General features: G+C 39.8%; 1 protein-coding gene across 1 annotated transcript in view; it reads left to right on the forward strand.

Annotated features, from left to right (window-relative positions):
• Positions 1–474: 474 nt before the first annotated feature.
• Positions 475–13,412, forward strand: part of SLC17A6 (solute carrier family 17 member 6) — a 53,577-nt gene continuing 40,639 nt past the window's right edge. Inside the window, exons 1-3 of the mRNA XM_003773636.3 lie at positions 475–560; positions 3,892–4,144; positions 6,065–6,183. Coding sequence (XP_003773684.1) covers positions 475–560; positions 3,892–4,144; positions 6,065–6,183 — 458 coding nt within the window. The remainder of the gene's footprint in view (positions 561–3,891; positions 4,145–6,064; positions 6,184–13,412) is intronic.

Here is a 13,412-nt window from a genome sequence, read left to right on the forward strand (position 1 = left end):
AGAGGACTAACACTGGTATCATCTTCTCTTTGCACTTATAGAAGAGCTTTATGATTTCCTCTATTTTAAAATCCTGCAGTTTTTGAAAAGAGCTTCAAAACCAGAATTAGAAATCATTTCCAAGAGGACTAACTTCCATCAAGAAGGACCTCTTCGTACCCGCCCAAATATCATGGCACTGCATGCTTCCTCTGCTACCGGATCCTCCCCTTCAAATAAGACTTTCTAATTGTGTCTAGCAACTCTCCTATTAGGAAAGCCGTGGGTTGCATGTAGCTGTACTCCGTTATATCCCCTTTCTCTCCCTCCCTTTCACTCACATTCTTCTTCCCAGAGGTGCACCAATAGCCATTTCGCGGGGAAGGAAAGCGAGAGAGAGAGGGGAAAAAAACACCTTAGCGATTAAGCCAATATGCGCAAGCATCACCTTTCATAGCTCAAACCTAGTACACACCGGGAGCCACTGCTGCAGGGATGGAGTCGATAAAACAAAGGATTTTGACCCCTGGCAAAGAGGGGCTGAAGAATTTTGCTGGAAAATCTCTCGGCCAAATCTACAGGTAAGAGAAAACGACTCCCGTGTTCACTGGGACTTCTTTCTGGGGAAACCGTCAGATAGGTTTCAGTTAAATGAAACCGCTTCGAAGGCTTGTAATTTGATCGGTATCGTTTGTTCGGTTAAACATTGGGGCTCACCCAAGGTTGGCAAAAGAATGTGGCATGAAAGCAATCTGGTGTGTGTGTGTGTGTGTGTGTGTGTGTGTTTTACCATCTGTATGGATGATTAGTAGCAGATACTTCTCCCCTTTTCACTCCAGAATTCATCTCCTTTATAAAAAGAGAAGACTCCACACCCTATCAACGGGCTTTCCCTCTTTTCTAATCGTTTACTTGGAAAAAGCTCGAGTTAGATACCTTCAATGCAAAAAGCATTAAGCCCATTCGATTAGTAACCTCCCAGGAGATCTTCCTTTTGAATTAAAAAAGAAGAAGAAGCACTAAATATATATATCAATAATTGATAGCTGGCCAATTTCTGGGTTTGAGACTGAAACAATTATGTATTTTTAAATTATGTATTCGTCCTCTCACAGACATCAGTCTCTGGTATGGAGAAAGCTTGTGCATTATGAAAAGAATAATCCTTCTGAGTGCAATGGTTGGATAGAAACGATTTTGAAACTAACACTCGCTATAGTAACTTGGCCAATGAATCCTGTTACAACAGGTAACTTCTACTGCTTCCAGAGGGATCGTTTTTGTGTTCTTTTCTTTTTGTTTTTAAAGGTTGTCTCTTTTCTTGGAGTATTCTTGAAAGAAAGGAGATCAACCCCCAAGGAGATAAGACAGACAAAAAAAAAGCAAGAAAGTGTATTTTGGGTAGCATTTTTCTTTGCAGATTTAGAAAGAAGAACATTTTAGGAAATAGAAAGTTTTGAGAAAAGATAAGGCGGGTAGCTCAAATACTTCCTTCCAGATTTTTCAGGTTCGGGTTGGCTCCACTTCTGGCCAGCACTTGTACCTATCTATGCGGCAACATTCCGCATTCTCCACTGCAATCCTACAACACTACTGAGAACTGCTCATTCAGTCACATTCGATCAGGTACTAAGGACACCCAAGGAGACCTTTTGCTCCAAGACTGAAAGTTAGATTTGGAAGCTTTCCTGTTCTAAGGGAAAACTTGATTGAGGGATACATAAAACCTGTATATATCTATTTTTTGAATCCCATTACTTGAATCATTTCTTCTGCTCCTCTAGTATTGTGGCATTTTAAAAAAATCATTTTTATACTCTTAAAAACTAATGGCTAAAGATCATTTAAAATATTAAACTGTAAACATTATCATGAATTTATTTTCAGAATAGTAAGGAATTTATTATGGTTTCATGTATTGTGAAAGGTTTGAAAATCATATTCCAAACGTTACACTCTTTGAACCTATTTGATATCATTCAGATTAATCACATTATATTTAAGCAACCATATATGTGTGTGTTTATAGTTATATGTTTATGTAGTGTATATATAATATAAATGGCCGAACTGATAAGAATGAAAATTGATCCTGCTTATTTCAAACCGAAAATCCTACTGTTTAAGGAAAGGTTTCCTTTAAATATTGGAAACTATTACACCCTAACGTAACTAAGAGATACTCCCTTTAAAAAGGGAGGGGGTGTCTTTGTCTAAAGAGAAATCTCACAGATTTAACTCTCGAAAGAAAACTGTTGTTACTCGAATGGGGGAAAGCATTTTAGCCCTCTGAGACAAATGCATTGATGCGATTCATTCCTGAAGGTTTGGAATTTTTAAATATTGATGGCAATGGCATTTCTAAAGTGGTGCAGGGTCTGCATTGAATGCGGAAATACCTTATGCACGAGTGATTTTCTTTTTCTGTGTAGAGAATTGCATTTGAATGTCTAGAAAAGGCTCCAACACATTTTTTTTCCCTCGCGTGTAATTGCGAAGTGTAAATAGTTCATTTCAAATGTGTGAAAGGTAGTTTTTTTGGTTTATTTTGTCTATATTTTCGAGGGCCCTTTCTTTCTCTTTCTCCCCCCATCCTCCTCCCCGCCATCTTTAGAAAGGAAAAGACATATATATAGGAAGGGAGCCAATGTAAAATCAAGATCAAGGATTTGAGTTCAGATGGCGGGGTTGATTCGAAAAAAAAAAAAAAAACTGGGCAGAGCCTGCTGCAGGTGTGACACACGAACCCCTGCATTGTCCTTCCCTCTTTTAAATCCAGATTCAGGAAGGACTTGGCCCAGAACACTTTTGCTACGAGAAGCGTGGGCGTGGCTACGTTACCTCACACCCAGAAAACCCGCATCCCTTTGGGAAAGGACCCCCGCAGGGAAGTCTGAGGAGGGAACTATTGCTTTTGCAGGCTGAGATTCGGACTCAGCGGAGGATGGCAGGATATTGGAATTAAGAGTAGTAACAAAGAAGGTTTAGGGTATAAATGCTGCAGGAGAGGGAGAAAGAACACAAGTGGAGAGGTTCAAAATAGCCACCTTGAAGCTGTTAGCCCCAATGTCTTGTTTTTTTTTTTTTTTTCTTAGCTCAAGCAATCCCGAAGGGAAAACAACATGGAGACCATTTAAGAATTGGTGGGGAGACAAATGGGGTTCAGGGATTAGGGAGGATTCAAAGTAGGGAATTTGAGCCAAAGGAGCAGTAGGACCAGGAGTTTGGTTGGGGGTGGGATGTCCTTCTTTAGAGAAGAAAGGTCGAAAGCCAATTCAATTCAATTCAGTTCAATTCGATTCCACCAGCACTGTTTAAGCACTCACTGTGTGCAAAGTTAGACGCACAAAGCACTTTCTCCTCTTACAACACAAATCCCTTCTATTGGGATTACAAATAGTAAGAAAGCAAAGGAGTTTGATTATAATTTTTAGCTAGAAAGACGAGTGGATTCCCTCGTCTAATCACTCATTACCCCTCTCCCTCCCAGTTGCAAAAATCATTCCCAAGGGCTTCTTAACCTGGGGTGTCAATATCATTGCTTTCCTTAGTCATCTTAAATATTTTGTTTAATGCATTTCAAAACATTCTTCGGATAAATCAAAAGCCTTCCCCGAAAGGGTCCAAGACAAAGACAATAAACAACAATCAAAAACAAGATTAAGAAGCTCCGGTTTTTAACAGATCCCTACTTTCCAGAGAGCTTAAAAACGAAAAGACACCTCCCCAATTCCACCCCGGAGAGGGAGCTAAGTGAACACAGCCAGGAGAGAATCAGGACTCTTCAATCTCATCCAGTCACTCCACCTGCTCCCGGACCGTCGAATTGGACGCAGTCCTTAATACCTTCTGTCTTCCCTTTCTCTTCCCCTGCCCCCTCCCTGGCTCTCCGTCCTCCCTTCTTCGCTCCAGGGTGCTCGAGAAGAAGCAGAAGACCGGGGAGACTATTGAACTGACCGAGGATGGGAAGCCCCTGGAGGTGCAGGAGAAGAAGGCACCACTCTGCGACTGCACCTGTTTTGGCCTGCCACGCCGCTATATCATAGCTATCATGAGTGGCCTAGGCTTCTGCATTTCCTTCGGGATCCGCTGCAACCTGGGGGTCGCCATCGTGGACATGGTGAACAACAGTACCATACACCGAGGGGGGAAGATCATCAAGGAGGTGGGCGACTGTGGGGACACGGATCCCCTCTTCTCCTCTCTACTTTTTTCTTATTTCACCAGAGGCTCCACTCCACTTCCAACTCTATGACCATAATATCATCATTTTAGAACTGAAGAGGGTATTGGGAGTCCATGTAGTCCAAATGCACATTTTGTAGATGAGGAGACTGGAGTTCAGAGAGTGACTTCCCAAAGATCCATTGGGTAGTAGTAAGCAACAGAGATGGGAATTTAAATGTCCTGGCTGGAAATCCTGGGGGGGGGGCATTTTTCCCAGCCACTTAGTAAGGGGGCAAGGTTGTCCTCAATTTTTATGGTCACACATGAAAATAGATCATATTATAGGATGGCTATGAGAGTGGACCAGGATTCTATTGGTAGAGGTAACTCCCAGTGAGAAATTTCCTCTACCAAAGCAGATGGACACCTTCTCTGTCATTTGTAACCTTAGAAACTTGCTTGGCACTAAGTGACTTGCTCAGATTCACCCCATCAGTTGGGACTTACCCCCATATCTTCATGAGTTTGAGGTCAGCTCTCCAGCCACAAACATCTTACTGCAGAAAATATTACATAATAATAAAATACTAATAGCTCCAATAGATTTTTCTTAGTTCTCATCTTTGTACCTTAGGGGGCTCTTTTCCAAGACCATTGGACTGTTGCTCCCATCTCAACCTTATTGTCAATTTGTTTCTGCAAAGGAACACAACTCTTGATTTTAAGGAGAGGACTCTAGGAGAGCTGTAGCTTTTCCACTGCTTCTAGGTTTCATGGAGGAAATCTGAGGTAAATTAGTGTTTAAGTAGAAGAACTAGATGAGCCAGGCCACAGATCAATCAATCCACAACATTCACTCTGCTCCCTCTATATTTTAGATATCATTAAAGACAAAAATGTTAGAAGTTTACAGTCAAAGGGCATATATAGACACACACAAAAGGAACACAAACACACAAGTATATAAGAAATATATGGCACAAAATAACTCGGATACAGCATGTGCCCAGAGGAATTGATAATTGATGTTTCTTTTCAAGAAAACATACCAGTAAGCTCAAGTACAGTCTTTTCACCTCCATCTCCCCCCACTCCCAGCAACCCTAGGTCCACTAATATGGGATTGAAAGAGAGCGAGCTCCCAGAACATATATTGTTTTGTTTGGTTTTGTTTTTCCCTAGAGGAGTGCAGGTTAGTCTGGCTTCTTGTGTGGAAGCTTGGCTCTCAACTTTGACCTCCATACACCAGTTTCATTTATAGTCTTTTCTTTCTAACTAGTTTCCAGTTTTCTTCGGAATAAAAACTGCCTCCCTTTTGGTATCCTCATATCCCGGTGTTTACCCTTTGTCCTGCCCTCCCCTAACTGATCTGGGTCCACAGACCAGAACTGTCTCTGAAGCAGGTGTGTTCTGCCTTCTTTTTTCTGCTCCCTCTTTACCACCTTTGTAATCGCAAGTTTAATTGCAGTTCCCAATCTTCTGATTCGGTTTCCTATATCAGCTCCATCTGATCTGTAGTTTAATTAAACTCTAATTCAGCAAATATTTATTATGGCACTGGAAATAAAGTTAAAAATCCTTCCCTTGTCCTCTATTCTAGCCTTTCTTCCCTTCCGGCGCTCCCTTTCCCTCTGTATCCTTATTGTAAGGAATCTAACACTTCCCTGCATCCCATCCCCACAAAGCTGCGGTTAGGGTATCTAGCTTGCAGACAGACCTTTAGCAGAGGAACAAAAGCGTGTTACCTGGAGGTAACCTAAGACAGCTAAGCCGGCTCACTGTGCACTGCATATCCCTGTATCTACCTTCACAATTCAAGGTGTAAAATGAAATTAGCAAAGACTGTCTGCGGTTCAGGTTAGCACACTAATTTTCCTGCTTTCTTCTCTTTTCTCCTGTTTCCTCCGGCCTTGGTTAGAAAGCCAAATTTAACTGGGACCCGGAAACCGTGGGGATGATCCATGGGTCCTTCTTCTGGGGCTACATCATCACTCAGATCCCCGGAGGCTACATCGCGTCCCGTCTGGCCGCCAACAGGTACGGGGGAACGGGCCTGGGGTGTCTCTGTGGGGTAAGGGTGACTGTGTGGAAAACCCGAGATCTTGGAGAAGGGAAGGATGACTAGAGGGCGAAGATCAATAGGGATAAAAGAGCCCAAGGAACTATCCTTAGTGGGGTTGCTCTAGCATTCTTTCTGTCTGCGCCCGACGGGATCTGGGTCTAGCTCGGGCCTCAGACTAAATAATCAAGTTGTAGGGTTGAAAAACAGCCGGATCGAGAAGTCCCGGCCTAGTCAGGGATAGCTGGAGGGCTAGAGGGGAGGGGCAGACCAACTGGATGTAAAGGGCCTAGTTGCGGGCTGTGATTGACAAAGATTTCCCTAAACTCACCACAGCTAGATTGGGCAGCTGGCTGAGGCCTGGTTGAATCTGGGTTCATGGATAGATGTGGCGGAATATTATTATTATCATTAGCTGATGTTATTGCTATTATTTTCGTTATTATTATTATTAATGTCGGCAGTCTCCGCGCTTCCCTTTCTCCTTCCTCCCGGCTTCTTGTTACTGGAAAAAAGCAAGAGCTGCGCGTGTGGGCTCCTTGGTAGGCGAGATGTGGGCCCCGGGGGTGCTGCGGACCCTCTGTGGCCAGACCACCAGTCGAGCTCTTCTAGGCATGGCAGGCCCGCCGCCCCTAGCCCGCAAAACAGATGGTGCTCGGGGTCTTAAAGCTTTGTTTCTATGGTGTCTGGCGAGCTTTCAAGCACCAGGGGTGAGATTCCACCTGTTAATTAGCTCCGCGGAGAACTGCGGGAAGACGGAAGGCATTGAGCTCAGTCCCCCCGGGCCCAGAGGGCCGGCCGAGGTCCTAGCGCCTGCTCCTGGTCAGCTCGACCCCCTTCCCACCTAAGCTTCCCTCTCTGGGGCTGTCCCCGAGTCCGGGAACCCGGGAACCGGGAAAAGCCGCAGGGCTTGGGACAGCTGGTTGGGGCCACGGACTATGGAAGATCTCAGGTTCGTTTTAGAGACAGAGAAGGCGTTCAGATTTTAACTGGCCTTAAATTCGTTCATTAAGACAGCATCGTTGGACATGAAGGGGAGAAAGAAGCCGTTTTGTTTCCTCTTATTTTAAAGATTTAAGGTTGTTGCTTGCTTTGGACCGCATTCTAACGCCCCATCCTAACGCTTCTTTCCGTCCCCTGAAAAGAATCGGGCTTTAAAATGACAAAAATGACAAGAACAGTTTCTCTTTTAGACCATGAGAAGCTTATGACTGTTTCCTCGTTAATTACGCTTTGGCTCTATTCAGTATCAAGACCCAGTTCATCATTTTCAGTCTCCCCAATCCCGCCCTGGTGTTTCTTAAGTACAATTCTGCTCACCTAAGATTCTAACACAAAGATCAAGTCTTCCAGCCTCTGACAGCTCAGTCATCTCCTGGGCCCTGAGGGGGACTCCTGGAAATTTACTTGCGGCTTAGCAGGCAGAGGGCACTGATTTCAGGAGAGTCCTTCACAGCGGTAAGAGGATGGAATGGAAGATAAATTCATAAAGTTGATTTTGAATAATATCTACCCCAGATTTTAATCCTTCTCTCCATACAAGTTACAAAGCTAAGGCAAAGAAATAGAGATGGAGACCAATATCCCCATGTTGATGTAGGTCATGTATGAAAGTGACCTTAGGTAAAAATCATTAAGGATAAAACAGATTTCAGTGTGCTTAATTATAAATTACAGAGTTTTTTAGCTTTCAGTCAAACTTCTAGCATCGAGGCTCTTTTTTTCCCCTGAAAAGAAAAGTCTTAATATTTTTCCATTTCTTAAAAAAAAAATCTGCATTTAAGTGCACTTTCCATTCCTGGAACAACTTCGGGGTTCAAGAGCAATGTGCATAGAAAACTAAAGAAGAGATTGATGTCAAAATACAATAACTGGACCTTTAAGACTCCATCCAAAATCAAAACCTTAAGCTTGCCAAATGTTAAAAGGCTAAGGTTTTCCTGCCAGGCAGAAACACCTGGGATTTGCCAATTTCCCTCTCTTTTAAAAATGGGAAGCCAAATGGAGAGAAATCTCATGTAAAATGCAATCAATCTTGTAGCTTTCATTAGAAATCACAACTAAAATGGCACCAACTGACTATGCAGTACTTGAGGCTTTGGAAAGCACCTTAATACATTATTAATCTCATTTGATCATTACCGTTACTATATGAAGGAAAATGCTAATATTACCCCCAATTCACAGATGAAGAACCCATCCCCCAGACAATAAGGAATCTGCCCAAAGTCAAATACAGCTAAAAAAAAGTGTCCAAGGTGTGACTGGATTTAGGTCTTCCTAAATTCCACGTCCAGTACTCTGTCACATGGCTTCTAGTATGCAGTATGCTTAATATTTATCCAATATCTAATGTCTTTGGTATAATTTCCTTTAAAAAAAAAATTGGGGTGACTTAAAATTATGATTTACATCAATATTTACCTGATACTTTTTAACCTCACATGAACTGCCTCTGCTTGTTCAGAAAACTTGATAATATGTATGAATTATTTAAAAGTATACATTATAAGAGGAATCCCTTACATAAGAAATAAGGGGGAAAATTGCAATCCTTATCTGGAAAGCTATTCTGAAATTGTGAGATTCAATTCAACTAATTTTTTTATCAACAGACATTGTACACCCATTCAAAATTGCTTCCTGGAAACTCTAAAAATGGCATAAGATTCCCCTTGGCTAGGATACTAGGGACACATTCTCTCTCTGAGGTGCAAAATAATCTCCCTTTGGGGGTGTTTGTCATAGTATCTTCATGCATACAATCCTGAAGTGGAGGAACTGAGGTGTTTGGAGAGAGAGCAAAAAGGGAAAGATATTCCATTCTGTACTTTTTCATAGAAATGTTCTTATTGAAAAAAAAAGATAATAGATCTTTCTATTGTGTGGGTCCAAAGCAATCCCATACCTGCTTACAATTAAAGTTGCTGGTTTATTGGCTAGATGGGGCAGAATCCACACCTGGTTTCTTATTTATGAGAATGAAAGACTAGGAGAGCTGGGGAAAGAATGAGCTCAGTCCCCAGAGAAAGGGAATTCTTGCATCATTTTCTTTTCTGTTATCCTTAAAGTGATATTACATACTTCTAGCTGCAGAATTGGTGATCATGTAAGGAAAAATCGTCATTTTGATAAAGAATGTTGGAGGATTATTGTTTTTAAAGGGTGAGGGAGAAAAGCCCAGCATATTTGACATTTTTTTAAAAAGAAAAATATATTTTAATACATTTATTCAATAGAGACTAATCTGATGTGTTTGCTTTTTAATCAAAAAAGAGATGCAACTTTTTTTTCCATTGTGGTATTTTAAAGTACAAAATTCTTAAGGATCTCTATATATCAGAACTAGAATCATAAAATATTAGATTGGTAGGGGAGTTTAGAGTTTAGCCTGCCCCCAAACCTCATTTTACAATATTAGTTCCATACAGCACCTACAATGTGACATATACCAATGCTGGAAATGCAAACACAAAGCCGCATCAGTCCTTGGCCTCTAGGAGCTTACATCCAAGTTTCCTTTTCTGTAATGTTGGCCAATCTGATAAGTGTGAGGTGATACCTTAGAGATGTTTTTGAATTTGTCTAATCAGTTGTGATTTAGAGTATTTTTATGTGACTATTGATAAAAGAAGTCAACTTTCCTCTTCATTTACAAATGAGGAAAGTCCTAGAAAAAATGATTTGTTTAAAATCACACCATTAGACAGCACTGGAATTGATACTAGAATCTGGGGCTTCTGACTCATATTCTAGTGCCTTCTTCACTGCAAATGCTGTCTTGCCAAATTTATAGCAGTCATTGGATGGGCCAAGTAATCAAGGGAACTTGTTCTAGTAAGATAATCAGATTTTGTGGTTTTCAGGAGGGTAAGCAGCAAATACATAAAAGTGCATGTCCAAAATGGAGTTCTACAAAGCAAGTGATGCGAATATAATTTTAGTATATCCTGTTTTGTAGCTTTTATCCTTTTTTACAAAGACATATTAGTAGTTCATTAAATACAACAGCCCGAGACAAAAGACAATATAAAACTAAAAAAAATTGTGGGTCTGGATGGTGAGATCAATATCTCTATCCATCTAATATCTTTATTTCAATGTATCTCTTTCTATCCATACATCTATCATTTATCTATCTATCCTATCATCTCTATCTCTATGCATTTATTTAGTAGTCACCTAAATATGAATGAGCTGCCTCAATTTCCTAATATGTAAAATGTGGATGACAAGAGCACTTGTCTTCCAGATTGTATTGAGGATTAAATGAAATAATATTTGTAAAGCACTTTGCAAAGCTTAAATCATGCTGTATAAATGTTAGCTGTTATTATTATTCATTCTGCCTGCTCTGTTTTTGTTTTTAATCTGATTTCAACATTTACAAATGTAAATGGAAAATTTCCATTGTGAAAAAAATTGCCTCTTTTCAAGTGTCAGGTTTCAACCTTATTAAATTATCTTTTCGTCCACATTATTCACTGTTGAAGTTAATGTCCATTGAAAATGCTTTACATCTCATTTGAAGGCTTTTAAAGAGCAGCCTTGAAATGGCTTCATTTCAACACCACTCACCCAAGCAGCTAAAGTTCACTGACTGATAACAATCTTGTGTTATTCCTTTAAAATAAAAATGTATGTCATCTTTATACTCGAGGCATGCAGACATAAAATATTAACCCAACTGAGAAAATTTATTTAAGATTAGAGTTTAATTTTCCTTTTAAAATCTAAAATTAAATAATTTTTTGATTGAAAACAACACTTTTGATGTCACTTAAAATTTTATATAAGGTGCAATATGGTATAGTGAACAGAGAAATGTCTTTGGAAAACAAAGAGTCTTGGGTTCAAATGTGGCCTTCAATATTTAATGTATATGTGGCATTTTTTGGTGACCCTGAGCAAATTTTTTAACTAGTCAGTGCTCTAGGCTAAAAGTCAAACTTATGGCTTACCCTTATAACATTCACCAGTATGGTACCAGATGAAACTATAAATGGGAACTATTTAACAAAATAAATAAATATGCAATAAAACATAATTGATATTAAGATGTGGTTTTCTAAATCATTATACATTTGCATTGATCCTTATGTATTATTTAATGATCCCCCATTTATATTTGAATTTGACATTATTGCTCTAGACAACTCAGATTCTAAGTTGTAGAGAAGGTATTGACCTACTTGTAGACAAAACACATTATAACAATGAAACTATAGGTACGGCTTCTATTCCTTTGGTTTAGAAAGCCAATATTTGTAATTTGGGGTACATCTTACACTCCTAATTCAGCTTTTAATTTGAATAAAGAACTCCCCCTTCCCAAACAACCGAAGTATCATAGAATTATATCTGGAAGGAATGTCAAGGGTCATTTAGTCCAATCTCTTTATTATATATAGGAAACCAAGGCCCAGAGAAATGAAGGGGTGATTTACTGAGGGTCACATTGTTAGTGGTAGTCCTGGGATTCAAATCCTGTTCTTCTGACTCTCTTTCTGCTGTCCCATCCTACCAGAAGCGAAAGCTGATGTGGTGATACCTGAGGCAGGATTCTTGACTATCCATGATGATTTGTGGTGCCCACATATTTTGCCAGTCCATGACACGCTTTCCTCCTTTATAATTTTTTTTTTTTTTTTTGCTGAGGCAGTTGGGGTTAAGTGACTTGCCTAGGATCACATAGCCAGGAAGTGTTAACATGTCTGAGTCCAGATTTGAACTCAGGTCCTCCTGACTTCAGAGCTGGTGCATTATCCACTACACGGACTAGTGTTTATAATTTTAAAAAGCACTTTGTTTAGAATTATTGAGTTAGTATCTCACTATGCTGAGATGTGGGTACTGAACGACAATTACAGGTATCATTGCTGACTTTTGACAGATTAGAAAACTGAGGCTGTGGAAGGATTCAGTGACTTTCATGATCACACAGAGAGTATCAGAGAAAGTTTTCAAACCTAGGCTTTCCTGATTTCAATCTTCTGTATATAACCATGTACTTTCTCTGAGCTGTTGACTGCATGAGTGACTACCATCTATAGTATTTCAAATCCAGGGGAAAAATCCAAGAATTAGAGAGAGAAGCTTTTAATGGACCCAAAGGACCAACAGGATTTGTGTCAGGAGTGATTGGGACATTTAGTCATTTTAAAACTACATCAGATGCTAAATTCTTTTGACTTTTTTTGTCCACTTATAAAATCATGACAGACATTTCTGTATCCTAAAAAGAAGTCAAACCAATAAAGACATAATCTATGAATTTGTCTTTTACCTAAAGGACTGTATGGATTATATAGCCCTTGTGCCTTTTTGTACCCTCCCCTGAGATTACAGTCTTGAGAATGATGTGGGTATTGTTGACCCTTTGTTGGGAAGAGAAAGGAAAGCTTTTCAATGGAATTTTACAAAACATTTTATCATATCTTGATTTTAAAAGTGACATTTCCGTAGTACTGGAGGATGATTTGTCTCCTGTAATAAACATGCAAGTCCATAGATTTAAAAGTTAATCACTAGTAAGCATTTGCATTTTTTTAAATAAAAGAAATAAAAATTTCAACAACTTGAGTAAATGCAGCCTCCCAGGAATGGTTATTGTTATAAAATCCATTCGTGAAGAATAGTGTAGGGTTTTTGAAAGAGATGTAGACTCATTCTATCCACAAACCTCATATTTCAGGGCCAAAATAAAGAGGATTTATAGTGGAGGTAGTGATATTGTATGTGTGTGTGAGTATAATATATATAGATAATTATCTGCTTTATATAGGGTGCAAAGGAGTGAAAAGAGAAAAAATAAGCTGGATTTCTTAACAAAAATAATTCAGCATTTAGAATTCTCATGAAACTGATTTATTCTCCCCTTAAATTTAGAAATAACATCCCCTACAAAACAATGTTCCCTGGTTCCTTAACCCTGTGCCAGGCAACAATTCTGAAATTGTGAAAAGATCTCAAGCATCAATAGAGGGGCAAGAATTGGCATTCTGCTCTGAATGAATGGGTTTTACCCACATGCAGGGTCAGAGGTGACTCTATCTCCCTGTTTATCTGCCTAATCTGTCTATCTGTCCATGATAGAGTCATTCCTGACCTCAGAAAAATCAAATAGATGAGATTCCAATCTGGCTCCCCTTCCTTCCAAGAAGAGGAAGACCCTGCTGGACCCTTACCCCATGCTTTGCCATGCCTG

The sequence above is a fragment of the Sarcophilus harrisii genome, chromosome 6 (genome assembly GCF_902635505.1).
Source record: "Sarcophilus harrisii chromosome 6, mSarHar1.11, whole genome shotgun sequence".
Lineage (NCBI taxonomy): Eukaryota > Metazoa > Chordata > Mammalia > Dasyuromorphia > Dasyuridae > Sarcophilus > Sarcophilus harrisii.